This window comes from Struthio camelus, chromosome 1 (assembly GCF_040807025.1).
Source record: "Struthio camelus isolate bStrCam1 chromosome 1, bStrCam1.hap1, whole genome shotgun sequence".
In the NCBI taxonomy this organism is placed as follows: Eukaryota; Metazoa; Chordata; class Aves; order Struthioniformes; family Struthionidae; genus Struthio; species Struthio camelus.
Genome location: NC_090942.1, coordinates 123,480,492 through 123,508,476, shown reverse-complemented (window position 1 = coordinate 123,508,476; position 27,985 = coordinate 123,480,492). Strand labels below are relative to the sequence as shown.

The following is a 27,985-nucleotide window of genomic DNA, read 5'->3' as shown; positions in this document are numbered from 1 at the left end:
CTCATGGGCTTTACTTCTACACTCCATTAAATCAAACTCAAATAAGCTGGCTTTAGGACTGCGTCCTAAATCACAAAGCAGAAGAGAGATCTGCACTAAAAAGGAGCAGAATATTGATGCACAGAGATGTTCATATGGGGTAGTTCGCACTGTCCCTACCCAAAAGATCATTTTTGTCTGACTGCCTGTGGGCCTGATACACCCTTCAGGCAAAATCCAATAAAGAATAAGGAGAGGCAATGGGAAAAAACAAGGGCAGCTCAATCCTCTTTCAATGGCACTCCGAAGGTGACTCTGAAACCTGCTGTGACAGTAAAATTAAGACAAGGAGGACAGGAGACAAAGAATGTTACATAGGAGCATGTATTCCTTCAAAGAGATAATTTGGGCAGTCCATCACAGGATTTCTCTAAGCACACTATAATAAAATAGCTTTCCATTGGCGGCCATACGCACCTTGAACAGAAAGAAACGCAAAGGTGCTCTCATTAGGCTGCTGGGTGCTGCACACTATTGTACCAGAGTCACTCAGCTGCGTGTCGTGAATGATCAGCTCTGAGGTAAACCCAGTACTGCTGGTATAATTTTGAGAGGTGAAGCGGTCTGATGTTACAATAGCTCCTTGAGGATTAACCACAGTGAGGACAGGACTTCCCTTTGACAGCCAGATGAGAATTACCCATCTTAACGACACGGTACAATTAAATCGGGCTTCTGAACCAACAAGGACTGTCGCATTAGTAGGGCCAGTTATAATAGAAGAACAAAAGCCAAGACCTGGAAAGAAGAAAAAAACACGCAATCTGTAATTACATAAACACCAATATCAGCTAAGGCCTTTGGCTGAATTTTTATGGTCAGCAATGTAAGGGGATAAAAAGCAAGGACATCTGGTTCAAACGACATTATTCCCTGGGAACAGTGGGGTATTAAGCACTTAGTTACATACCAGGAAAGGCTGTTGATTCACCTGTGCTGGCACTTTCCTTCTGACTTTTCCTTCAGTACCTGGTCCTTTCAGAAGATTCATATCTCATTTTCAGGAATGCATCACAGTAAATAGTTAAAAATTATCTATGGTAAAATGAAACCTCAGCTGAGCATTGTTAAGCACACAGCAGTAAGCTGTGGGCAAATGCTACATAGGCTTGCTATAATGGATCCCCAAGTCAATCTTTCTCAACCCAAGAAATATAGACTTCTATAGATTAAAATATCTTAACTTATTTAGAGATGGAAATGTAGAAACAATCTAATCTTTCAGGTAATCTCCAGGAGAGATTTTTTTTAAAGCACTAGATTTTTTGTCTCCCTGCCTCCCAGTCCCAAATCACTTAAATTTCTGTTTTCAGGGAGTCACTGAAAGCCAGACTTATCATTACTGCTGAAGGAAAATGCTTTCACCCTTAAAAAGGAAAAATATGTGAGTTCTCTAGACTTGAAGCACATAGCAGAGTACATAGCAGGTCCCTTAACTATGTTTCCCTTGCCCATACCCCAGATTGCCAGTGATTCTTTTCTACCCCCTTCCATACGCTTTCCCCTCCTCCTTGCTTTTCTTATGCATGATTCAAAATGCATTCTCCTCCACCTTCCCAGGCTTTCTATTAACCAGCTCTGCTGTAATTCATGAGTTTTTCTCCTTAAAGATACTGTTCATTTGGCTATTATTTTTCAGAACTCAGAGCTCAGCTCTAATGAGGGCTTTTTCTTTTCTTTTCCTCCTCAGCATACCCAGGGCCTCCCGTTGCCCTCAGTGGAAGGAAAGCACAGCCATTGCCTGGGCGGAGGGTGGTCCCCTGCACATGAGGATGCAGAAGCACTCACTTCCGATGAGCACAAAGCAAAAGACAAAGGCAGAGACCATCTTTTCAACATGGCCAAGGGAAATAGGTGCCATTTTGAAAGCGGGTAACTCTTAAAGCATTTCTCAGAAAGAGGACTTCATATACCCTCGTCTTCCCTGAGGGAGAAACCTTCAAACATGAAGAATGATCCAGGTTACTGGTTTGGTGTCTTAGAAATAGTGCTTGAGAGCAGCACTGTGTGAAATTAGTCACCTGCTTCCCTGGGTCTTTGTACTTTGTGACCTTCCTGTGGATTTTGGCTCAGTTCCCCTAAACACGCTACATCCATGTGCAGTAGAGCAAAGGCAGAGGTACTATCAATAGTTTTCAAGGAGGAGTAGTTACTAAATGATCATAGAATCACAGGATAATTCAGGTTGGAAGAGACCTCAGGAGGTCTTCAGTTCAATCCCCTGCTCAGAGCAGAGTCAGCCCTGAGTCAGACCAGGTCCTTGAAAACCTCCAAGGATGCAGACTGCATAACCTCTCTGAGCAACTGCCTTATTATCATCATGTTGAATAAGATTTTCTTCATACAGAGTTTGAATGTCTTCTGTTTTAACTTATGCCCATTGTCTCTTGTCCTCCTGCCATGCACTGCTGTGAAGAGCCTGGCTCCATCTTCCCGATAACCTCCTTGCAGGTCCCGGCAGGCTGCTCTTACGTCCCCCCATAGCTATCTCTTCTCCAGGCTGAACAAGCCCCGGTTCTTCAGCCTCTCCTCAGTGGGCAAGTGCTCCAGACCCTGACCATTTTGGTGGCCCTTCACTGTCCTCGATTCAGTTTATTGATGTCTTTCACATATTATGGTATTTCACATAATGGTAAGTTATTGTAAGCTGGTCGTTCTCACTAAGGTGCTGCAACCCGCAACCCTGCCAGTTGCAGGTGCAGCAGAGAGCAAAGGACACTGTTGCTGAGGCTCAGCTCAGAAAATTGCTGATGCTCCGCATCTCACCGGCTGATGCTCTTTTGCCCTCCCACTCTGGGGCTGCTGCTGCCCCTTCAACTGCCTCTCAGCTCAGGTCTGCTCCCTCTCAGCCTTGTGCAGGGTCAGGGCAAGGGTAACCAAGCTGGCACACCACAGGCAGGCACAGCAACCCCTGCACCTTGCTGTGACGTGGTTACACTTTGACAGGAGCACAGAAAGAATTTGGTGGGAAGGGACCTCTGGAGGTCTCTAGCCCAACACCCTGGTCCAGGCAGTAACTAGAGCTAACTTCAAAGTTAGATCACTTGCACAGGGCCTCATCATGCCAAATTGTGAATATCTCCAAGGATGGAGATTTCACAAGCTCTCTGTGACCAACCGGTCCTGCTAGAGAGGTCTACCTCATCAGTAAGTCTTTCTTTGCTTACTGGGAAACGTTCATCCAGAGGAGCACAGGGACTGTTAGCGTTACCCTGATGATTCAGGCTATAGCCTGCATAATTACAGCAATTGCATCCTGCAGTCCATGGTAGTGTAATTAAAACCCTGTGTCTGCAAATTTAGCCTGAGCACAAGAGTTCAATTATTTTCCAGGAGAAAGAAAGTCTAAAATGGCTGTTATTCCCTTGCTAAGACTATTCAGAACAATGAAGTGCTTTTTAAAGGACCCAGGTTTTGTTCATTTTGGGTAGTTTATTCATTAATATATTAATTTACAACTTACTGCAAAATTCATATTTCATTCAGTCACTAGCTGGCATGAGCAGGGGAAGATACGTTGCATTGTTTCACACAAAAGAGATGTTTAATACTTGTATAAATGCAACCAGAGCCTAATTTCAGTTACAGTACTGCAGCCAGAACCTTCATACACACACCCAAGGCATATGGTCCATAATCTCATTGCTCTGAGGTCAACATCATTTTCTAATTTCCAGCTCGCATTTAATCCTAGGCAGTTTATATCTCCTCAGGTTTGTGCCAAGAATTGTTCTGTAATATAAATAGTTCCCCTCTTTCCTCCCACCCTCTGCATGCATTTACAGATGAGAATCTTCTCATTCTTTGTTTTGCTGGGTTTTACCAGCCTAGCCCTCCTTATGTCTTTGTATGATTGACTCTGAGTTCTCCTACGTTTACAAAACGCTTTAAAAAAATGTTTTCCACTATCCTGGCTTATGTTACCTTTACCATGCACAGCATTCTACTAAGCTTATCTGAGTGTGAGCAATAAAACATTAAATCAAAAGCATACTCTGCTTCTACTGATAATTAATAAAGCCAGATAATACAAGATAAAGCATATTTCAGTTCAACTTCAATGGCTCATTTTTTCCATTAAGTTATTCAAAGCTCTCTTGAGGCTTGTAAAGGTGAACTGTTATGCTTTAAAACATGCAACAGCTTGAAGATTACCTCAGTGATCAAATCTATATACATAGCTTAATGCCTTGCTTTATAAACAGTTAATCCAGCAAAACAGCCAAAACCCAATTCCTCCTCTCTTTTCTATTTGTCACTTTCTGAATGACAGGGATTCCCCACGTGTCTGTGGATGGCATCATTTCCACAACTATGAATTTTCTAATTCTCATCGTATTGAGAATTACACTGAGACTGCATTGACGGGGTGCATTCCAATGAGACCATTCCTCACTTAGTATGATCCTTTTCCTGGTGTTCAAGATCAAACAATCATGATTTCTATTCCTAACTGATATTACTGCGGTTGAGACATTGTCCTAAGCTCGAATGAGTCTTTGAATTATCTATTTTTTCTTGACTGCAATTGTAAACAGCCTTTGCAATACTACTCCCTGTATGTCCCATAGGGCCTGTAACGTGTTAATGTACTGAATTCTTTGGTTTTCACACCTTGTTTGAATTCTTCCTGACTTTTTGAAGCTGACACGAACAGCTATCGTGATGAGAGACAGAGCCATACACAACCCTTCTTAGAATTAACACTAAAATATATTTAGCTGCCCATGAACCAAGAACTGCATAGCAGAGCACAGCAGTATTTAGCCACACTGTTCCTATTAATGAAAACTGATCCCTGTGCATTTGTATTTTATTTCTTAGCTTGTGTAAACACTCTATTTTCTTAAGGACACTAATGGCTTGCTATGGCTCTGAATAAATGATGTGACTTTCAGTACACTGCCTGTTGTTAATCTATCATTTGCTATGAGATCATGTCTGAGAGTTCCATTATGGTCTTCAAATTTATCCCTAAACATGAATAATCGTTGATCATCAATCCTAAAAATAGATGGCTAATATTGTTTTTGTCTCGTTCAGTCCATCAAGACAATGCAGGCAAGTAGGTATGAATTATTCCTTCATTTACCTAACATAGTGATTTTTAACAGTGCACAGGTATGGCAGGCTCTACGTTTTCTTCCACCAACTACATCTGCTGGGAGCAATAGACAACCTTCCACTGACTTCTGTGAGCTACAGAAGAGGCCCATGAGTCTTGGAAGGATCCTATAGGGCAGGAGGATTGAGGAGCAGGAAGCAGCTCAACCTGGCTTCCCTTTGGACCTCTGCAAAACCGCAGCACAGCCAAAAAAGGAGCGAAGATCTGGAAAGGGATGAGGAAATACTGTGCTAGGCTCTGCAGCCTCTATTTGCAGAGCTCCTGTGTTGTCTCTGCTGTAAATGAAAGCTGACCTCCTTAGGCAGAAAATTCTGAGAAAAAAAATGCTCTAAGTACCCTGGCTTTCTCATCGCTCTGACCACCTGCTGCCTTGCTGGCACACCCTGGCACAGAGTGGTACATTTGGCATTCCCTTCTGCTTGTTTGGAGTTGCCTCACTTCATGAGCCTTCTCCTCCTCCTCCTGCTAAGACATTTCCAGTGGTTGTAACCTTGCCGCTTTATCTTTTCGCTTTTATTTTTTATCTTGCAATAGCACGTGGAGTCCCAAACCAACAGTGGTCCCATTGTCCAACGCCGGTACAAACACCGATAAAGTAATTCGTGTAAGGTCAAAGAGGACATGCATGACAGAACGGGGACCTTAGGCCAGCTGCTTTCACCTAGTGCTGTAATTCCTTTCTGCTGGGCCTTCTTTCTCATGCAAAGGAGTAAATTTCAGTGCTAATTACATTTACATGCTGCTTGAAAAATATCTTGCAACTAGTTGCTTTTAGACAAATTGAGGCCTCAGGCTAGATTTTCATTGTACTTTGCAGAAATGATGTGTTCAGCTCTTAACAGCTGGTTTAACATCTGCTTCCACACACACAACCAATAAGAAATCCTGTCCAGACCAATATCTTCACTGATGCTTTTGCAGTAAGGGAAACTTTAGCTGTCTACATGATCCTGCATTATATCCTTACTTTTGAAGAACAAAGCTGAGTCAGGACACCTTTCCTGTGGCATGCCACTAAATGTTTACAAAGGAATAACTATTGGCAAAAGTTTACTTTAACTGAAAGGTGTTTATGGCGTTTCAGTTTTCAGTCTTTCTTAACAGCATCCAAAAATACATCAGCTCCTTTATGAGCTGTTTATTCCCTCGTTTGTCACCCAAGCTCACTGTCATGGCCATCACAGTGGGTTTTGAAGAAACAAAAGTACATCTTATGTATTGTTTTCAGGACTCCGGTGGGTGACGCCTGCGCTGAGGGAACCTTATTTGCCAAAGAACCACGCTTCATCACCAGCATTTTTCCCTCCCTATCTGAACTAACTGTCACTAAGGGACCACTTTTTCACACTGAAGGTTTCAGCAGAAAGGGCACTGAGACACAGCTACCTTCTCCTTCCCTGCCCTCCTCAGCTGACTCCGTCTTTCCTACTTTTCTATGTGACTAATTTGGATGAAGCACAGTGAAGAACAGGACGGGCTTATCCTTTTGTCCTAATGATACCTGTTCAGCCTCATCATAGTATTTCAAAATGCTCTCCTCCTCGATATTCTTATCTCCCTTCCATAAAGCCTGCCTTTTTATTTTATCCTTCACCTTTTGTGTCTAGGCTCTGTCTCCCTCCCTTCCTTCTCTGCCATTTCTGTTTAGTTTCCTACATTTTTTCCTTCCAGTCTGCTTTAATTATTTTTTTCTTTTTACTTTTTATTCAGTCTCTACTTCACCCTCCCCCTGCCACCCCGTGGTTTTATGCCTTCCTTGCCTCATCGCTTTCCCACTTCTTCTCCCACTGCTTCAGCAAGGACTCTGCAATAAATTGTTTCAGATTTAGCAAGATTTTTCTTCAGCACGTCACAAGTTTTTTTTCAAAAACCAACAGCCCTGAAGCTAAGCTTTTTGAAAACCAAAATAGGTTTTAGCTGGGTTGTCAAAGCCTGCAGAGAAAGACGGGTTTGTTTGCTTATGTTAACAAGCCCTTTTAAAAAGCTTATAGGATGTTTCTGTCACGTAGTACCAATCCACTGGTACGCAACTCGTGATCCCACCCACCCACACACAAACCTCCTCTCCACATCCCCTAGATGTCTTTTCCCATCTCTTCTCTTATGCACTATTTAACAACTGTCTATTGCAGCCCCTTTGGGCCTGCTGCCAGACACCTCCTGCTTCTCCACGCTGTCTCTTGTCATTAGTGGTCTTTAGCTGTCAGGCTCCCCAGGACAGGAGCACGCCATCACCACCAGCAATAGCCTAGGGGCAAGGTGGGGTAATGTAACACCCACTGCAGTTGTCCTTCATTAAAAGCATTAGTGAAATCCTCCAGCGCACAGTGTCCTGCTGCAGACGCTTAGGAAGGCAATACAAGAAGCAGAGCAGGTAAAAATTGAGGCTTCCCTGTTATAACTTCCCTGTGACCAAAAATGGGAGGTTTAGGGACTGCCTGAGCCAATGATTGCATCTGCACCACTGAATCCACACCACATTTATCCTCCATGAATTTGCCTAATATGCTTTTCAGCCTATTTATAATTTGGTATCCCCCATATCAGGTGACCATGAACTTCACTATTTAATTATATGCTAAGAGGAAAAGTACATCCTTTGGTTTGCCCTAAACCTTCTTTCTGATCGTTTTATTCATTGCCTCAAGTTCTTTTTGTTATGAGAATATGTCAACATGCATTCCGTCATTTACCTCCTTATAATTAATTATTTTAATAAACCTTTACTATTTCTTTTTCTTTCCCAAGCTGAAAAAAATCTGTCTAGTGAAGCTTCTCCTCATAATTTTGATTACCCTTTCACGCTTTATACCTTTCTCAGGCCTAACATGTTCTTTTTGAAATAGTAACACATATAACAACTAACACAACAACCAGTATTCAAGACACAAGCTTTCTGTAGATTTATATAATGCCAGGTTTTATTGCATTTCCCTTGTCGAAGACACTAAGCAGTGAAATTTTCTCTCTTTCTCAGCAAGCTGTTCACAGTCTCCAAGATGTCTATTCTTTTCCCCACTAGACATCTTTAGTTAAGTGATGCTTTGCATTTAATTTGTTCCGTTCCTTTATTACTTACTCACTCGGCATCATGACATTTTCTTGCAAATTTTCATAGTCTCTTTTTGGATTTGGCTGCCCAGAGTAATTCTCTACCACCTGCAAAGTCTGCCACCTCATATTTCACTCCTCTTCCCTGGGCTGTTTAAGAGTTTATTGAATACCACGGATTTGTGCACAGCTCCCCTGGGAATATCACTCTGCAATGAAAACTCACTGTTTATCCCTGCATTGTGTTTGTTTTCACCAGTTATTAAGCCACGACAGTACCTTCCCTGCCACTCTTTTCTTTCAAAGCCTGTTAAAAAATCAGCTGTGCTATAACAAACAAATGAACCCTGTCTCCATTACCTAACTGGTTACTTTATATTCACATTTTCTTTAAAGTTCTGCCACCAAGATGTCTTTTATGTGAATCCACTTTGAAATTCAGGCATGTGGAATGCAAATTGGAGGCAAATGAGCAAAATGATATTGCTGGAAGCAAAATCAACTGCTGATACTGAGCTCTCATGCAGATGCCCCCTCAAGACCCATCCTAAAGCAGCCGGGAGGAGGATGAGCATAAGCAGAGGGAGAAATAAGCAGGACATCCCTTCTCATTGGAAGTAAGAGGGTAGGTTCTCCATCTCCTCCCCACTCCGTCCCCTGCTCACTCCAGCCGACTAAAAGTCATGAGATCATTCAGGCTTGAAATGCAAACCTACTCATTTTAAACACTTTAAATGATTCCCCTTTGGGACTTACTGTTCAGTATGATATTGCCAGTAACTGCCATTTACATGCCTTTAAAATCAGTTCACATATTTTGTCCACGGTGGCTCATTTCACGGGTTATGAATGTGTCCTACCTGTTAGCGAGGCAGTTAAGATGAAAGGAAGTAAAATGAATTTCTGGAACTTCTCCATGGGAGCATTCTCTCCTGGTCCCTAAGACAGAAAGTCACCAGCAGTCATGGCACACTTAAGAAGCAGCTGAAGGACATAACTTACTGAGAAGCTCAGTAATGAGCTCCTGCTTTGCGTTTTATAATAAAATGTGACTTTGTGTGACCTGTATTACAAACAAGTGGAGAAGATTAAGTGAGGCAGGGTTTGGAGGGAAAGTAGTATCTTTTATCAGAACAACTGTTTGAAAGAAGTGGATGAGCTTTCAGTACACAGACCTTTCTTCAGCAAAGTACCCTCCCCCTACGGAGCTTGCATCTCTTGCGTCTTTAGTCCATCCTGGCTATTACAGTGCTACTGCTTCAAGATTAACTACGACAGGGGAAACCCATCTACATCATTAAAGTTAATCACAAACAGCTGGGAAAAATAATTCTGTTGGTTGCCCACAATTGCACACATAGTGCGGGGGCGCTTGCTGTGCTGCCAGTGGTGTCCTGGCCAACTAATGAGCCCTGGGCTCCATCAGTTACTGTCATGCAAAACAACTGCACCAGGCATGAGCTGCTCCTGTGAGGCTGGAGAGCGGCAGATCTCCCTATGGAGGGTTTGTTACTGCTTCCCAGAAACTGGCACTGAGGTGAGGTCTCCTACACCAGGCAGCTTTCTTTCTGGTCACAATGGAGGAGGGAGAGGAAGTGGGAATATATCCCAGTGCATCGCTATATCCAAAAGAGTAGTTTCGCAATTTCTTCTGAGCATTTAATTGCAAAATTAGGACACCTGTTTGTACAACCCAGGAGGCTTCCTCCAGCTTGCACAAGGCACTGCTGACTTTAGTCCCACTGGGGGACTAATTGCTCCATTTGTAAAGTGTGAGCTGATGCCCAGCCCTGTGCAAGAGACCCTGCAAGGGGAGGGAGACCAGCCCTGACCTCTTCTGAGCTGTGGGTTGCGGGGGAGGGGGGTAATGACTGCAATGGGGAGTGATTTTTTACCTGCACCACATCTCCTCATCCCCGTGAGGGACCACTACCGTCACTGCTGCTGCTGCTGCTGCTGCTGCACCTCTCAGGCAGCCAGAGTTGTGGGTCGCCCTGGCCAGGAGGGATGGGCCCTGCCACCCCATGCTCCCCATCCTACCCCGCTCGGAGCAAGGGTGAAGAACACTCTGAAGAACCTCCTCTCATGCTCCTGGCCTGAGCCATCAGACTGATAAAAGATACTAGCGCAACAGAGGGGTCCCAGGACTATTGCTCTGAACCTGACTCACATCCCAGAAAGTGTTTTACACCCCCAAATGAAATACCAACAGCTTTCAAAAGTGGATGGAGATAAGGGATAGAGATAGGGTGGGAGCCATCACTTTACTTCTGCATTTTCTGTTTTTCCAGCGTTCGTGATCCGCTTCTGTGGTATTATTCTCCTCCCCCTCAAAATATGTGGGAGGCAGCTTCGCTATGCTGCTTGGTTTACAAACTTCTCAGCTGGGAAATTAAAGTTTGCGTTCACGAAAGGTACAAAGGCCAAAGGATGCCGTTTCCTGCCCAGGCCAACCTTCTTGTCGGGGAAGTGATTTTGTTTTCAGAGGTGGCCTTTGCGGTAGCTCTGTGGAAAGCATAAATACTAGTATCACCACAGAGACATTCTGCGTTTCTTCTAACGAGCACATTTTTAAAATCTCCCTTTTGCTAAAACCAAAACTGCATTAAGGAACAAAACACAAAAAGCCCTTGACCCAGCTATTTTGCTAGCCTGGAGCAAGCAGTCTTTTCCCCCCTTGCGCACTACGATCCTGCATTAATTTCCAGCGCCGCTTTTCTGAGAGCGGTGGGAGGAAGGCTGTTTTTTGTAGCGAAAGGGTAGGTAGCACTTGGTAAGCCGAGGTGCCTTAGGGGAAGGCCCAGGGCACGGCGCCGGCCGTCTGCAGGGAGAGCTGCGCGCTGCAGCCGGCCCCAGCAGGCCAAACAACAAAACCGCCTTTGTTGCCTTTCCAGAAGCGTCTCATTGTGGTGCCAAGCTCTACTATAGTTCTGCTCGCAAATCAGGGTTCGAAACAGGGCGTCTCTCCGAGTTAGCCGGGGAAGCTGTTTACATGGCCGGCTGGCCGGTTGCTTTGCGCTCTTTTGCAGGCTTTCAGTTCACCTCCGAAACCTGAAGGGCAGCCCTGGTAATTAATCAACATTTTAAGTGGAGTCTGTGCGCCAGGGTGTGTGTGTGTGTGCGCGTGTGGGTTGGGTGGCTGGGAGGGGGGGGGTTAAGTTTCTGAGTTGATTTAGTTTTGCCTGATACGTTTTGAAAGATGTCATGTTTTCCTCGCGTCGACGTTTTTTGTGCTAAGGCGCTTTTGTACGGGCAGCTGCAGAGGGGAGTGCCGCAGCGCAGAGCTGAAAGGGATTGCTCCTTTCTCTCGCCCCGCGTGAGCCCGAGCACACACGCAAACCAGCTGCTAGTATTTACGTGCCAGTATTATCTACCGTATTAGCAGAAACAGCATAAGTAAATCACCAGGAAACAAATCCAAAGTCTGTGTCCTGCCCTTTCCTAGGAGGGTACAACCCCAGGCGTGCAGGTCTAGAGAGGATCCCTTGAGCCAGTACTTCACCAAAACTGGCAGCCGTGGTCTGTAATCCCACTTATCAGTCCAGGTCCGTGAGTATAAATTGCGCTGAGGGAATTTTTATGGAGAAGAATAAACTTGCCTGAATCTGCAGCGGTGGGTAAGACGGAGCCTGTGCCCAAATTCCGGCCAAAATCAGTAAATAATTTGGGGTGAAGTAAAATGAGAAGGGAAGAGAGAGGATATATAACTTTTTGCTTTACTTTTTACATTTCAAAACTGACTTTCAGCGGGCCGAGAACTATTATCCGACCCCCAAATGGAACAGAATGCTGTGCTTTACGACGAATTAAATACCTGGGGTTTCCCTCGAGCTACTTTTTACGTTCTTCCATCATTTTCTACGTCTCCGCAGGTTAATGTGCGAATCGCGTCAGGAGCGTTCACTACCAGCACAAATTCCACTCACGAGCTCTTGTCCTCCGTCCAAGCCTTCTCCTTCGCTCTTTATCACGGGGAGCAAGGAGGCAAGAGTGCCCTCAGCTGCTGGAGGTGCTGCTTTGGGGAGGCAGGAGTTACGCTATATATACTCCAGCTCCTCGTGCCAGGAAACGTGGTAATTACTTCGGAGCGGTTACCCGGATCGCTTTCCCAAAGGCTCTCCCTGACCGCGAAAACGCCCCCGGTTTCGAACGCGGAGCGCTCCCGTTGGCGCTCTTCGCGCCGCGAACGCCGGGCAAAATTAACAACGCTTAACGTAATTTAAACTCCCCTCCGCTGGGGTCTAGCCTTACCTTTTGACCTGGAGCGAGTCTTCTCCCGAAGCGCAGGGTTTGCTCTGAGGTGCGTTCGCGTCAGCAAATACCTGCTTTCCCCGGCAAGCGACTCCTCCCGCTCGCTTGGGAGCGGTGATTTCGCCTTGCTGCTCAGCCGGGACGTCTCCAGGAAAATATACGTGCGAGTTTCGCTCGCCCTGACTTCACAGCACGGCTTCGAAGTGACATTGCGGCGCTGATAAGATTAGGTAAGGTTCTCCCCTTTCCCGAATATGCATAGTCCTATGTTAATATTTAACCTGGCCTGTAAAAAGAATAGCAACTTGCCGGTGACACGCTCATAGGAGTAAACGTCACACGACGCTGACCTGAAAAGCTGGATTGGTGACGACACCTAATGTCCTAACGAAGGACTGCCGCGCTGCTGCTGGGACTTGAGACAGCCTGCAGCGCCAGCCCTGGCACTGATTTTGGTTGTTTTATGACTATGAAGCTATTTCAGTGCTTTGAGAATACGCTCTAAGGGCCAAGCTCCTCTTGCTGTTACAAACGCACAGACGGCGCCAGGGTGAGCTCGGCTGGGGCCATCTCGGGGTCCGGTCAGGAGCAGACGGACACGGGGCCGGGGACAGGGCTGGAGACAAGGCTACAATGTGAGACCAAAGTCCATCCGTGAGACAGGGCTGTGGCAGGGCTGCAGACCCACTGCGGTGCTGCTAGGCAGGGAGCGACGGCCCCTTTTTCTGCCACTCTGGTAACAATTTGTGTTCACCAAAGCTGTTCGCCGTACTGCTTCGTGAGAGATGTTCTTCCGATGGCTGCAGCCTTTTTCTTCCTCCAAGAGCTGAGCTGCATCCTCCTGGCTATGGCACGACTGGTCAGCAAGTGAACTAATGTGATATAGCCGGAGATTTTTATAATGAGTCCATCTGTTGGGAAGCTGCTGCCGTAAAGAAGGAACATATGAGTTTCCTGAACTAGGCATGGTAGCAGTTCCAGCAAGTAGAAATTAATGTCACACTGACTCAAAATGAAAAGATCCGGTTCAGCAAAGGGAAATGTGACATTTTGTTTGGGGGATTTTGATTCATTTCCAAAACGGAATTTCAAAAATTTTCTTTTTTATTAGAAGAAAATATCACCCTGATCTATTAAAAGAAAAACAGTGAAACCTGCAGGAAGTTCTTTGACCAACTATGTTTCTTTTCTTTTTACTTCCTTGCGTTTCCAAACATCTATTTGTTAAGTCTGAAATGTCACACTCTTGCTCAGGCAATAACCCTACTTTCATAACAGTATCCTTGAAATAACTTCTATGGATAGTTTGATTTTCATCCACATCTGACTAGAGGAAGAACAGGAAAAAGGTCTAATAAGCAAATGACGGCTCTGGTCACCTAAGCAGGAGAAAGTGCAGAAGGTTTAAACAGTTTGACTGGATCTTCAGTTAGGTTTCAGGGAGGCATTTTGAATTCTTAAAATAGCTTCAGAAATGGTAGTAGGTGCTTTTATAGCTTTTACAGAACTGCTAAGAATTTCATATGATCACTTTTGATCCATTTCTTCATCTTGTTACCTTCTCTGTTTTCCTCATTTTCCTGTTTCTGCTTCCTTTGCTACATGAAATACGGGATTGTGTCCCTGCATCCGAGCCCTCCCGTGGCACACCTTCGCTTTGCCTGTGGGATGCAGAACGGCCTGTCCGTGCCCTGCCGTGCTGCTCGGGTGGCTTTTGCAGCCTTCACAGGCACCACAGCACTGGTGGTGGGGGGGCACCTGTGGAGGTCACTAGTCCAGCCTCCCACTCAGAGCAGGATGAGCACAGCAGCTCTGTCCAGCCAAGTCTTGTGAAGCTTCAGATGTGGAGGATCCCACAGTCCTTAAGCGATCTGTCCCAATGCACTACCCTCCTGGAGGAGAGATTGGCGCTGTCATCTTTCTGATTGTCCTTCAGGTAGATTTAAGCTGCTGTTGGATCATCCCTTAACTTCTTCTGTATACCAAATTAAACAGGCCCTGCCCCTCAGTATCTCCTCACAGGTCCTGTGCTCTAGACCTCTGGCCGCTTGGTCTCCTGCCACTGGATGCTTCTCCACATCCCCCTTGAACTGAAGGGCACAAAAGCGCACACAGATTTCCGGTTCTGGCTAGTAGAGGAAGAGAATAATGTCTCTGACTTTGCTGGCAGTGCTTCTCTGAAAGTAACCTAGTATGTGGTATATTTGCAATGAGAAGGCAGTGACGGGTGTTCACTTCACCCCGGTTGCTTCATCAAGATTTCTACCCACTGTCATTTCCCAGCTGGTACCAGTGCAGCCTGTACCTTGGGCCTGTTGCACCTGATGCGCAGAACTTTGTGCTTCTTCACACTGGATTTCACAATGTTCCTGTTGGTCCGGTCCTCAGATTTATCAAGGCCTCTCTGGACCTCATGTTGCTGCATCTATGCTGCAGCTGGTATTACAACACTAGCTATTCACAGGCTATTCAGCTATCTCTTTACCACATTGCAGTCTATCATGCTCTGTAGTTCAGCCATATCCTTAAGCTTGTACATGCACTAAGATGGGAACAATACCCATTATGATTTCCATGAAAGCCAGGGTATTACCTCACATTGAAAGAGGATAAAATTTGTCAACTAAGTCATTTTGAAAATTCAAATGGGGCTAAGATCCATAAAGGGATGCTTAATTGTCACTCCATTAGCTCCATCCAACATAAGTCTCTGCAGGTCTAAAGCTCCTTGGTGCTGATATTTCTGTTGATGAGCAACAAGGCTATGGATCTGAGAGAAACCTTATCTCATGCGTAAATCTTGGGGAGGCTTTTTTAAAAAGGCATTCTCCCAACTTCTTTTTTTGAGGGGAAGGTCCCTGACTGGACCTCAGAAAACCGTCACACCTGAGCAGACTGGGATTTGGCTGTGCTTGGCCCACCTGTGACAGAAAGCGTTGAGCAGTGGTCCCCAGTCTGTCCTTACTGGAGAGGTGTGAATGATTTTTAAGATAGTAAATACCACTTAGTTCTTCTCAAATCAGAACTGGTAAATGCAAAACAGACAAATCTGAATATCTGCGGGCAGCCTCCTCTGAGTCTGGCCACCAGGGTGAGCACAGGAGGTATAGATAGGATGGCTGGCAGCCATCCTGGAAGAGTGGGAATCGGGAAAGGGTGAGGAGCTGGCCTCAGGACTCTGAGCATTGCTAGGTTTCACAAACCAAGCTCCTCTGCTGCCTATCAAGACACCATTGGGCTGGGAGGAGGGTTTTTTTCATCTTGAAGACCAGTAGCACCTTGACGAGGGGCTGTCCTGGAAAGTTGAGATTATGGGTTAAAAGTTCCTTAGATTGCAGTGGTCTGAAAACTTGCATTTCCCACCTTGTAAGAAAACAGCCTAACCACTGCGATGCTGAATACACAAACAGCATGTTCAGAGTAAGCAGTTTATAGCTGTGAATCTGTTTCGCGGATGCACCTCTTATCTGGAGAAGAGAAAACGCTTCCTGTGAGAAGCTCTCTGGTTTTGCTGTCCCCACGCGCAGCCTGCTGGCCCCAGCCACGGGCGTTTCATTCCCACACGCTCAGTCTAGAGAGGACTAAATGAGTGCCATAAGCCTGCAGAGGGAACTGGGCGCGTTGCAGCCTCATCCACTGTGCTTACATCTTGTTCTGGATCCAGCCTGAGTGCTAAGGCAATGAGGGAGTTGTCAGAAGAGCACCTGTCACCTCCACGCACGTGCTAGCTGACTTGCTTGCATCAACTGAAATCCTCCTGGATGAATGTGATGCACAGAGACTGGATTCAAATGTTTTTTGTGTTCCTTGGGGCTGCTTAGACAACCAAAAATATATTAATTTTTTATTTATTATTTCTCACTGCCCTGGTTAGTTCCTTCCTTACTTTGACTTTCATAATGAACCTCTTATTGTGATGAACGCAACCACGGGTGTCAGTTAGGATGCGCGTGGGATAAAACATTACCTAGCATGGGTAAGGAGTCTGAATCCCCGAACACTGAGAACAACGTGCACATACAAAATTACCCATGTGCATGAGTGTTCAAAAGATCAGGTCCTAACTTTGCAAGCCTGATGCAAATGGAAAATCATTTTGTGAATCATCAGCCTGAGTAGCAGGCAGATTCCAACCTCCCACTCCTGTTTCTCTAGACTCTTCTTTCCAATTCTCCCTTTTTCTTCTGCCTGTGAGTAGGAGGATTTTTTCCTGTTTTTCTTTTTCTTTTTTTTTTTTTGAACCCTTTCAAAGTCCATTTGTGCACCGTATAGATGCACAAAAACCTGTCTTCTATGAGTACCCAATCTTGCAAGCTGCTGGAGCAGCCCTCGACATTTTTTGTTCCTGGGTCTGAAACATGTCTATATAGTTGGCCCTGCAGGCCCAAACCGTAAGGCTCTGAATGAAATGGACTTTCTAAGAGTCACTTAATGCAGGCTTCTAACACTGTCATTGCTGCCATAAGTGTAATTCTTTTTCTGGAAGCATCGGACAAATTGTCGTGATGGAAACTGAAATGGGTTTAGACACCCTTGTCTGTAAATCACTTCTAATGAACCAGAGTGCAGCAGGGGAAATATCCACTCCCTGCACTTCCGTGCTGTACATTTGTTTGTTTAGCTGAGTCAAAGGAAATAAGATCAGAGGAGGGAAGTGATTAAATAGCAGCAAACAGGTGCTTCACACTCCAAATTGGTGTCATAACTCACAAATACACTATTAAAGCTACTTTAAGCTCAGTGCTAGAAGCAGGAATAAAATTCTTTATTTTCCCATGGAAATTGACTTGAAAAAATTACAAAGATTTTGAGAAACGACTCCATATTGAGAAGTAAATGTCCTGTTCTCCAGTGGAGAATTGGAGAAGATGTGAAACATCTAGAAGAGGCTGAGATAAGAGACAAGCTGACCTGGTGACAGAACTAGCCGTTTCTGCCGCAATGCCTCCAACACCCTACTCTCTGGCAGCTGATCAGGCCAGAGAGGTGCTAAGCCATTACTGTCCTTCTCCCTTCTTTTTTGTTTCTCTTCCTATACTCTTACTCATTTTCTCTACTGCTTGTAAAAATATTTGACCCTCTGAAAGTCTGGGCATGTTTTTCATTCCTATCAGTTCTTACTGGCGTTAGTTAGCTTTAGCAGTCTGAGATACACGGATCCCTCTCCTTCCCTCGCAAGCTTTAGTTTTAAAATCTTTTAATTCACCTGTTGATACGCTGAAGATTCATCACAGTTTTAAGCTTTGGTTCACAACTCTCCCTAATCAGAAGCTAAATGCACTAGGGGAAAAGCACCAGAAATAGTAGGGCTGCATCATTTTCTCTTTGCATTACCAGTGTTACCTTTGCACCATGTAGGGTGCGAGACCTCCTGAGACCCCTTTCTGCTTTCAACATCAAGCACAGTGAAGACTCAGTCCAAGCTGGGGTGCTTCTTGTCTATACATACATATATACTTGTGTGAAAAGTTAGACCACTTCAAACGTGTCTACCCTCAGTTACATGACCAATGGCATAACGTTTGCCTCCATATTTTATATGAAACCTCAATTTGTAAAAGGTGATTTCCTGAGTGAACAAAAAAGAATTACTGGCCAGATACAGTAACTATCTGAAAGATACTGATTGTTTCTTGTGACATCCCGATCAAATAATTGTCTTGCTACAAAGTGGGGAAGTATGGGCACTCCTAGAGGAGTTAACGCTCCTTACGAATACCAGTAATTGTGCACAGCACGCAGGACCTCCCTCACCTACTGCTAGTCAGCTAAAACATAGGCATCTATCCTAAACTACTTATTGAGGTTTTTTTCCACAGCCGTTAAAGATGTAAAAGCACTACCAGCTGATTGTTCACCTATCCTAATAAAGGGTTCTAAGGCAGGTAAGATATATCACCCTTTGGTGAGACTTGTCTCTTTATTTTGACTGCAGAGGGATCTGAAAGACTGGCTTAGACTAGAAATACTGTTCCTCCAAAGTGTTAAGATGCTTAGGTCCCATTGATCTGAGGATCTGGGTATTATACCCGTTTTTGTCCCCTTCCTAGGAAGGCAGGTCATCTTTTCTTGACGTAAAGATCCATGGAGTGATGCTACCAGCCTTTCTTCCAAGCTTCCAGGCTGGTCTTGTGCAGACCGCTCAACACCAAGTCTTCCCATCAGTCTTCTCCCTTAATCTGGAATCCTCAAGTAGAAATGTGTGGGGCCTGACAACGCTGAAAGTCATCTGACTGAAACCAGCCAATGCTTCTCAGCACAGCTGAAATAGCAGGTAATTGGTACTCCAAATGGGGCACCTGTAATGAAATTCCACAGATTTTAGGCACCCAATTCTATTTTGGCATCTAGGCCTGAGGAAACCCTCGGAACCCTTACAGCACCGATATAGCTCATCTGATTTCTTCATTCAGAATTTTTTCCTCGGTGTTCTCTTGCTCCTTATTATAAAGCCACAACTCTATGAAGAATTAGTGTGGGCCTTAATCAGGTCAGCTTTGGAAGTAATCTTGTCACAGACTTTCACACAGGAGGCCATGGGACTGAATACTTTATAGTGCATTTGAACAAATACCCCTATAGTTTTGATTTGGCCTTTATAAGTCTGCACATCTGGAATGTAGTTCTCTGGTACTTTACTGCCAAAGACTCCTGAGTTGCCTTTCACGTTTTCCCTTTGGCAGATGCATTCTTCCTCACCAGCACTGAAAGTGGAGATGAATTTTTGCCGGTAAAAGGAAAAATGTCATAATGCATGGGAATGCAGATGAAATATAGTTCAGCATGGAGTCCAGACAACAATAGGTAAGCAAGAAGGTTTGTCACGAAATGAAGGAAGATAGAGCTTTGGTGCTCTTAGGAGGAGTGTAAATCTCCTCCTAAATTTTTAGTGCTCTCTAGTATATCTGTTCCCCTAGCAACATTTTCTTTGGCTTTAGAAATGTTTTGTCTCTGGTCCAAACAGTTAGCTTAATTGCTTTGGTTATCATTCAGTTTATGCTGAGGAACTTTTCAATGTATTATAGTGTGCTGAGGAAATGTAAACATCATTCTGTACAGTCATTATATGCACTATTCCATTTTTCATTATTGCTTTGGGTCATGATTTTTGACTCCCTCCTGAGCTTCGTACTCACAGCCAGATTCTTCAAGGAGTTCAGGCAAAGTGCAAATGTATCCAGAGCTCCTTTAAAATTGGTGTACTCAAAACTCATCGAGCAGTGCACACTAAAGCCAGCTCTGGACGTGTCAGACAAATTGTGCGTGAGGCTTTGTCAGTAATTTGCACACGCAGGTGCCATCCCCAGGGCTTCCAAATCCCGCAGGACATCCCTAAGAGCAGCACCAGGAAAACTACTGTGAAAGTATGAAATTATACCCTTCCTTTCTTTCCTAGTGATTTTGCAAAGTTACCAGCTATGAGAAAGATTAATACTTACACCTCTGAAAATAGAATATTAATAAATATTCCCTAAGTGACCTGCAAGCGTGATCCAAGCTGACACCACAATGACAAGACAGTGGATTATCACCGTGAGAGTGGACATTATATTACAAGAGCAGTGTCTTTTTTGCCTTTTCATGAAATGCAGCCCTATGACTGACAACTTACTGCTGCCTTTGGGCAGTCAGTTAAGACCAAAGAGTAGAAATGGCAGGTATTTTTGCTTCCAAATGTCTCCTAGGCACTGTATCTGTGATACGGCCTGTGACTGAAAGCTGCCCTTTTAGCAGGCAGGAGTTAACCTAAGTCCCTGACAGAGGTGGTTTCCCGCGAGGCATGCAGGCCCTGGCCACGACATAAGGGCACCTGGTCCCCACGAGGCACCGGGGACCTGGTGAGTCAGGAGGTGCTCGCACCCCCTCGCCTGTGGGCACAGAGCTCGCCCCACGAGCACCGAGCGCTGCTATTCTGTTTTTTTCTGTTTTTCTGCTGCTTCCTCGCCCCCCCCGCAAGAGCAAGATGCGTTGCTCGCCGACGCCGCGGCTGGCTCCCACTCCTGCCTGGCGGCTCAGTTCGCTCTTCCTTTTAATTCCCTTGTCGAAACTTTACTAGCAGAAGCGCTTGTAAGAGCTACAGGTCCCTTTATGCACTGCAGTCAAACATTTACTTACAGTTGCTGTTCCAGCAATAACAATTAAATTAAACATGAAGGGAGCATAGCTGCCTTGGCGATTTACAAGCTGGAGCTGTAAATCACAGCACATAACTAATTGATGACATTCTGTGCCTGCAGCTGTACGCTGACGTTTTACAAGTGCAAGGGATGCTGCGATTTCTAACCGTTTCTGATGACGAAAGAATAGGAAGCGGATTATCCAGGCTGTTATCCCTGCACCCAAAGGCATAAAGGTCAGGTTAGGTTTCCGAAGCCAAACACAGGGCATAATGTGTAAGTAGCTGAGTTTGAGAGATTCTAGGAAGGGACTTAGACTCTCCCCCTCTCCTCCTCAAAATGTATTTTTGAATTTGCGAAACATAAGGCAACAACCAGGCTATTTCTGAACTGCTGAAATTGTTCAATTACATTCTTCAGTTGAAATGTGCTTCAGTGAACTTTTTGAAAGGATAGCCTTAAAATCACTGTAATATTAGGCTTTGAAAAAAATCTCTACTTGCTCAACTAGAACACGGGCAAAATTCAAGTCCGTGTTTTCAGATTGGATCTCCTGTGTCCTGCATATATCTAAGCCTCATGACTCAGATCCTTTCCCTCTTCCAGTGCTGTACCATTTGTAGATACTTTTGGCAATATATTTGTGGAATGAATATTCCACAAAAAACAAATGAACAAGTAACATAGGCCAGAAAGGTAAGCGAGGAAAAAAGATGAAACAGAAAATAAAGGTTGAAAGAGAGAGGTTTTCTAGTTACAGTTTTTGATTCATCTCTGCTTATGTTTGGCAAACAATCAGACCATCTCTATTTCTTTGGCATTTCCCTTCTGAGAGAAAGTGGAGCAGCGCAGCGCTTGCAGCTCTGAACGAACGTGCCAAACGACGACACTCAAAGAGCGCTAGCTGTTGTGACACAAGCAAACTGTTTCAGGTTTTAGATATACGTTATTTCGGAATCTTGGTCTTCCATAAGGTAAAAACTGTCGTTAAAACTGCCCTTTTTAACCAATTCTTTTGCTAGGGTTATTAATAATATTGTTCTTGACATTCTTGTCATTTTGAAAAAAATGTTCTGTTTTCAGATCACAGTCTGTCTAGAAGGTTTTATTTTATTTTATTTTAGGATGCCTTTGACATAAAGGTGTAGCATGTGTGGACCATTAATGATGTCACTGGCTAATGCAGGAGGACTGCAGACTTAATATTTGGGAAAGCGTTCCAGTTCTTGATCACTTTGGCTTTCATGGAAATTATGTATTTGTCTTAGGAAGAGGAGCCAACCACTCTTATTTTAGAATGTGTACACTAAAGCATTTTAGAGAAGAGAAGAAAATTAATTTCAACTGGAAAAAGAGCGAACCTCTTTTTACTTGACTAAGTCCTAAAATGTTAATTACATTCACAACTGAAAAATTAAGGGAACGCACAAAACTATAATAACAAAATATTTTACTAAAATATCATACATTCAATAATTAGCTCAACATTCACATGTTCTATGCAAATAATGCAAACATTGTCACACATTTTGAATTATATAGTATTCTGCACAAATTCAAGAATAGCAGCATTCCTGGCAGATACACTATACACGGTTAGCCCTTTTGTTTCATTCAGCTTTTACATAAGGCAAGTGTTTGATTATAAAAATCTATTCTGTATTCCCAAAAGAGCCTAGAGGGTGTATACTTGTTCAGTAATATTGAATTAGATAGGATTTGATCGCACAACTTTCATGGAGATTTTCGAAAATCCTAAACTGAATTACGAATATGTTAGTTGATGAGTTAGGATTGTGAAAAATGTATTCATTTTTCTGTTTTCAAAAACTGATCTGGAACGCTGAAATATACATTAATCAGATTTGTTGATTTTTACACTCCTTACTGATAAACGAGAAGCACTAGAGTAACTTTCGGAGTAACTTTCCAAAGCTGTTTAGAAAAACCTGATTTAATGATCTTCTGACCCAAAAAGCATAAAAATGTTAGGAAATTGTACTACTTCTCCAGATAAACTGCCAAAAAAATGTGTCTGTATTACTTTATTAACCTACACAATTTTTTATTTATATGTATATGTACACAAACAACACTGTAGTATTGTGTTTTACAGTCCCAGTTATATTTCCAACCTTTCTATGATGGCCACTGGTAGGAAAATACACGTAATTTGGCAAAAAGCCACTAATGCACAGTTGTGATTGTGTTAAAAGCCATGATCCATGGCCTAAGCAGCAAAAGCTAATTTCATTAGCTGAAACATTTAAAATGAGTAACATAGTGGCTTTGTTTAAATAAATGAGTTTGCCTTACATGTAATCAGCTACTTTTCTTATATCACCTTTTCCAGAGCTATAACTTTATATTTTAAGTAATTATTTGTTCATTTACTGTATTCTTTTTCAGAGCAGCCTACTGGATGGGGAGAATTAAGAAATCCATTTCTAATTTATATAAGCACAAAAAAAATCATGTGTCCAGGAAGATAACATACAGCAGTCTAAACCATTCACCTGGGGAAATAATTAGCCAAAGGAGAGCAGCCAAATCTGTAATGTTTCAACCTGTGCTCATTTGCTGCTTATTAGATATTTAGTAGTGATAATCGAAATGCTTCAGAAAGGCAGGCCACGAGATGCCTCACAATGTATATTCAGTAGGGATGAATGACATACTCTGAATGAGATAATAAATAGATTAATGGGAATCTTCCACAGCTCACTAGAATTACAAGTACGCTCCCTGAAAACATCCGGAGTGGGATGGTTTGTTACAAGATCCCTGAGGACCTTATTCCCTGTGATGGAGTAGCTATGAACTTAGCATGAACTTCTGCCCCCAAAACATCAGGGCAGCTTCTGCAGATGCCATTAACAGAGACTAGCACCGTTTTCCCCATTAGTAGCTATGTTCAAGTAGGTAGGAACACTCCTGAACTGGAATAAAACTCACTGTCAAGAAGGCTAGCAAGAACCTGGCCCTCAAAGATGACTTTTGTGTGATGATAGAAGACCACAAATGGCTCAGCTAAGGCATGTTTTAACGCCATTGAAGAGCAGCCATCCTTGGGGGTGGCAACACAAAAATCTCTCTCCCGCAATGGGAGACTTGACCCTTCAGCCACAGACTCCGCCCGGCAGAAGACCAGCAGCTGCACTATCCCCGCAGCCAACTGCCACCAGACGTCTTGGATCTCAATGCCTGACGGAGGTGAGCAAGTTAACACATCTGTAGATAAATAAGTAATTATTCTGCAAACATGCAAGCTCCCTGGGACTGCACAGTCGGACTGCTGCTGTCGGCGGGCGTAAGGCTGGTGCGAGGTGCAGGGGCGGAAGTGCAGCATCCACCACGGTGTGTGCAGGGAGAAGGGACCCACAAGGGGCCGCAGGAGTATTTCTCTCAGTTCAGGAAGAGGCCAGGATGAATATTAGGGCACTCTGTGCTGTCACAGCTCACAGACCCTTACAAGGGGGTGTGCTAGGAGAGGCTAGAAAGTGTTCCCTTACTACTCAGTGTTTTACCATAAACTTAAGTAATTATCAGCTTGTACCTTCGCTACAACAATTAATGCCCCCCCCCCAAAAAAAAACAAAACACTTCTGCAGGTTACATGGAAAGAAAAGTGATTATAATACTGTTGCTAGGCTTTATAAGTCTGACCATCCATGACTGCTGAAGGCAGCAGCAAAAGTAGGTGTGCTACAGCAGGGCTTTGAGCCCAAGGGCAGATGCAGTTGGGATGGGAGGCAGCAAGATGCTGTTCGACCTGGAGCAGGGCTCCCCACTGCATGGCACAGGGCACACGTTAGGGGAAGGGCAAACACCTCTGCTCACCCACCTAACCACCCGGGTAAGCTGTGTCCCTGCAAACACCATACACGTAGCTGTTTCCTCAGTGGGAAACTTACTTCAAATAAAGTAGAACATTCTTCTGCCAAACAAACAAAAACGATTTATTTCATCATCAGCTGTCAAAAGTAAGTGCATGAGCTCAGTTTGCTCTACATCAGAAGAAAATATACAGCATATTTTTACTGTTCTGAAATGCTTCCTAGAGCATGAAGGGGCATATTCCTGCTGAAAACATTTATCCTGCTCTTTGGACACAAGCAAGTAAAAAGGGACACTTGGCCAGTTATTAAGTTCAATAAAAAGAAACAATAAAAATAAATAAACCCAAAGTAGTAAGATACCTTCTCCTATATCAGAAAATAAATCATTGAAAACCTCAAAAGACTGCAATATCTGCATCACTCTCTTCTCTTTTCAGTGCTGGATCTTTCCATGTGGCCTCTCAGAAAAGACTCAGAAATACTGACTGTACTGAACTTTTTCAGCCATCCTAAGTGTCTCAGTTAGGTATCTACCTTTATTCATATTATCCTTCCTCCAGCTGGAGGCGTGGGCTGTGGGGTTGTGCTCACCTCCGAGGGTGAGCTCTGCAGGCCCCAGGGAGGCGGGCGGTGGCCGGGACCAGCGCCTGAGACCAGGAGACCCAGGCGCGCACTGCAGCCCCTCCTGGGTTGCGCAGCATGCCTGCACTGCTCTGCAGGCACAGCTAACAGGAGAACATGTGGCCTTAAATAGTGCATAGACTAACGGTGTTAAACAGGGGTCCCTGTGCAGCACACCACTATTTAATTTCCATATGTTACCTCCATGCTTTTTACGGCATCCAGTGTATATTCAGTATATATTTGACTGACAACAAGTGTGAGAGTAGTATACAACTCCTGGGTTTGACTTGAGTCAGGACAACCCATCAAATAAAATCCTATATAAGATTTCAAATTCCTTTATATAAAAAAATATTTCATACATAGTATAGGCTTATTTGCTACTAAAACTGACCTTTTGTTTGCCTGGAGAGTAAATCAAAAGGAAGAAAGTACCGGAGAGTACTGCATAAGCCATGATTGTATGAGCTTCCTCCTCCATCTTCATATACCAGATGTACTTTCCACAGTACTTACTGTAAAGACTCAGTTCCGTATGCCTCGAACCCACAAATATGCCACTGATTTCATGAGTCTTTGGTTGCTAATGAAACAAGAAATGAGACTCCCAGTCTTCATTACAGGAGAAAAAATCCTCCTGTCTTCTCCCCTATGCACACCCAGTTCCTGATAGAAAAACATCTAAATCAGATGTACTGTCTACCTCATTGTAAGCGACTCTAGTTTAGCTTGGATAAACCATATGGCAGCTTTCAAGCATTCAGAGTGAGCCACAAATGTGAAGGATGTCTCCAGGGTGTAATCTAAGGCAATAGAAAGGAGCAGCACACCCTCCACCAAGCTTGGGTCTGGCTCTACCATACGTCATTTGCAGCAGGAGAGGTGCATAGGGAAACAGATGCAACAGCCTTACCCATTCATGAGGTGACCTGTGATACCTAAGGTCACCCACAGTGGTCCCAAGGGTGTTGCACGGGCAAATTCTTCCATCTGTGCAAACAAGCCCAGCGGATTTGAGGAGAGACTTATGTTTCTACACCGTCCTGCCCACCCAGAGCTCCCTGCAAGGGCAGCACTACAGTCTTCTACAACAGCAAGGAAAAGTCCTGACAGCTACAAACACGTTTTCTTAAATGCCTGATGCATGCAAACACAGTAATCTGCCAAGTGGAGCAGGGAAGAGGGTGCAAATTTTTCCTTTGAATGAAAGTACCTTGACTTTTAGTTTGGCCCTGCAGAAATAGTCTCAGTCCTGGAGTGGCAAGATTTGGAGAGTTGGTCCATGTTGAGGGCTGTTCTGTGGGCCTGCATTTTTCAGAAAAAATAAATTTGTAAGTTACGTAGAAAAGGGAGGCAAGGAAGCAGGAGTGAATGGGTGAGAAAGATGTTTGCATGTTCTTAGGCAGAAGTGGAGATTAAAATAATCATTAAAAAGTATTTAACATAACGGGTCTAGAGTTGAGAGTTTTGCTGAAGTAAAGAGCAACCCTGTTAATTCTGAGCGTTTCAATTTGTAAATTCAAGCAAGTAAGGTGCTAGACCACTCTATGGCTTTTTTATGTCACTAAGCCATTCCAGTAGCTCAGCTGCTCAGGTGGCTTTACTTCATGGCACATCACGATTTTCTTAAAGCGAGAAACAGAGAACTGAATCCGTTCTGGAAAAAATGTCTGCTCTGAATGAAGCTCCTCCAGCTGAATTTTTAATTTGGCAAGGCACAATCCTATGAATACATCCTCCAGTTTAATGAACGGGACACTCTCTGAAACATCATAGATCTCACTAGCAACGTCAGTGGATAAAACATAGCCAGTTCCTGAACAAAACGGCGGGTAGGTGCCTCCTGGATATTCTTTCTTACTCACATACCACTTACTCTTTGTTTTCCGTATAGGGTACTCGTGCTGTTTTAAAAAGCCTGTGAAGAACCTAGTGCTCCTGTTTTTTCTTAAAAGAAGCTCAGTGAGGTAAAAGACGTTGACAAACACATCTGTGTCAGTTTTCATCACGAAGCTGGACTGATAACAAAATTTGTGAATCCATTCCATTCCCATCATAGTCTTCAAAGTCAAATTGTAATACGTATCCGTAAAATTCTTTTGAATAACATCTTTGTATTTTTGGCTTTCAGCAATAATATCAGCCTGCTGGCTGTGATTCACAGTGGTTCCCAGGAGGAAATACGTTACAATGCGTTTGCCGGTGACTGTTCTCTCCTTGCCCCAGGTTTGCCGGATGGCCATCCTGGCGTCGACGTGGTGGCCCGAGGATGTCACAAGCAGGACGAGGAAAGGGGGATCCTTATGGCAGTCTGTATCTGGGAGCAGCAAGAAGTTTTCATTGCTTCTCCTAAAAGTCTGTGGGGGGAAGATGTAATTTTCGCTCTTTTCACAGAACACACAGAATTCAGTCAAACTGATGTACAAAAGCCATAAGCTGGCACAGCTGAGCCCTACGAGGCAAAAAAACATCCTGAATTTCTTGAAATACATCTGAAAGAGACAAGAAGGAATGGCATATTAAAAACAATAGAACAGAAGACAGAAAAAATTATCTAGTTCCTTTCAGTGCTGTATACTAAACTCCCTGCTACTGCACAGGGATTTAAAGCCAGGTCATCTTTGATTGAAAGCTACCTTATTCAAGTCACTCACCCACACATGTTTTTCTTAGTATAATTCACACCAGATGCTCAGCAGGCAATAAGACTCATGCTCACACTTCCTTGAATCTGCCTGCCAAGCCAGTATACCCTTGAAAATCCACACGAGAGGGCCTGCCAATGCCAGGTCACCCTGGCTGATGCTGCGGGCCTCCTCACCATTTTCAGCATGTTGTCAAACATGACTTTGACCCACTGGTCCCCTCACAAGCCAAACAGTGGAGAAACAGCAGATAGGTGCCCTGGCCAGATATGAGAGGATAACAGTAATAGTTCG

The 27,985-nt window shown here is 44.0% G+C and overlaps 2 protein-coding genes and 1 long non-coding RNA gene across 7 annotated transcripts in view; 1 reads left to right on the top strand and 2 right to left on the bottom strand.

Annotated features, from left to right (window-relative positions):
* Positions 1 to 12,813, bottom strand: part of IGSF5 (immunoglobulin superfamily member 5) — a 46,225-nt gene extending 33,412 nt beyond the window's left edge. For 3 of the 5 annotated variants that reach the window (XR_011135586.1, XR_011135590.1, XM_009679488.2), the window contains exons 1-3: positions 12,467 to 12,813; positions 9,076 to 9,154; positions 457 to 777 (exon numbers count right to left, since the gene is read on the bottom strand). Coding sequence is in view for 3 of the 5 variants with exons in the window: in XM_009679488.2 (XP_009677783.2) it covers positions 457 to 777; positions 9,076 to 9,133 (379 nt within the window). In the remaining 2 variants the exon portion in view is untranslated. Of the gene's footprint in view, positions 1 to 456; positions 778 to 9,075; positions 9,279 to 12,029; positions 12,145 to 12,466 lie in introns of those variants that run through there. The other 2 variants (XM_068914184.1, XM_068914175.1) reach the window with 2 other exon arrangements.
* Positions 12,564 to 24,942, top strand: LOC104147097 (uncharacterized). Its single transcript, XR_694850.2, has 6 exons — positions 12,564 to 12,696; positions 18,517 to 18,740; positions 19,150 to 19,270; positions 21,419 to 21,557; positions 22,993 to 23,796; positions 24,860 to 24,942. It is a non-coding gene; the product is annotated as an uncharacterized lncRNA (long non-coding RNA).
* B3GALT5 (beta-1,3-galactosyltransferase 5) overlaps positions 23,950 to 27,985 on the bottom strand; it is a 37,873-nt gene continuing 33,837 nt past the window's right edge. The window contains exon 4 of the mRNA XM_068914195.1: positions 23,950 to 27,538. Within this exon, the coding sequence (XP_068770296.1) occupies positions 26,603 to 27,538 (936 nt within the window). The 3' untranslated portion in view covers positions 23,950 to 26,602. The remainder of the gene's footprint in view (positions 27,539 to 27,985) is intronic.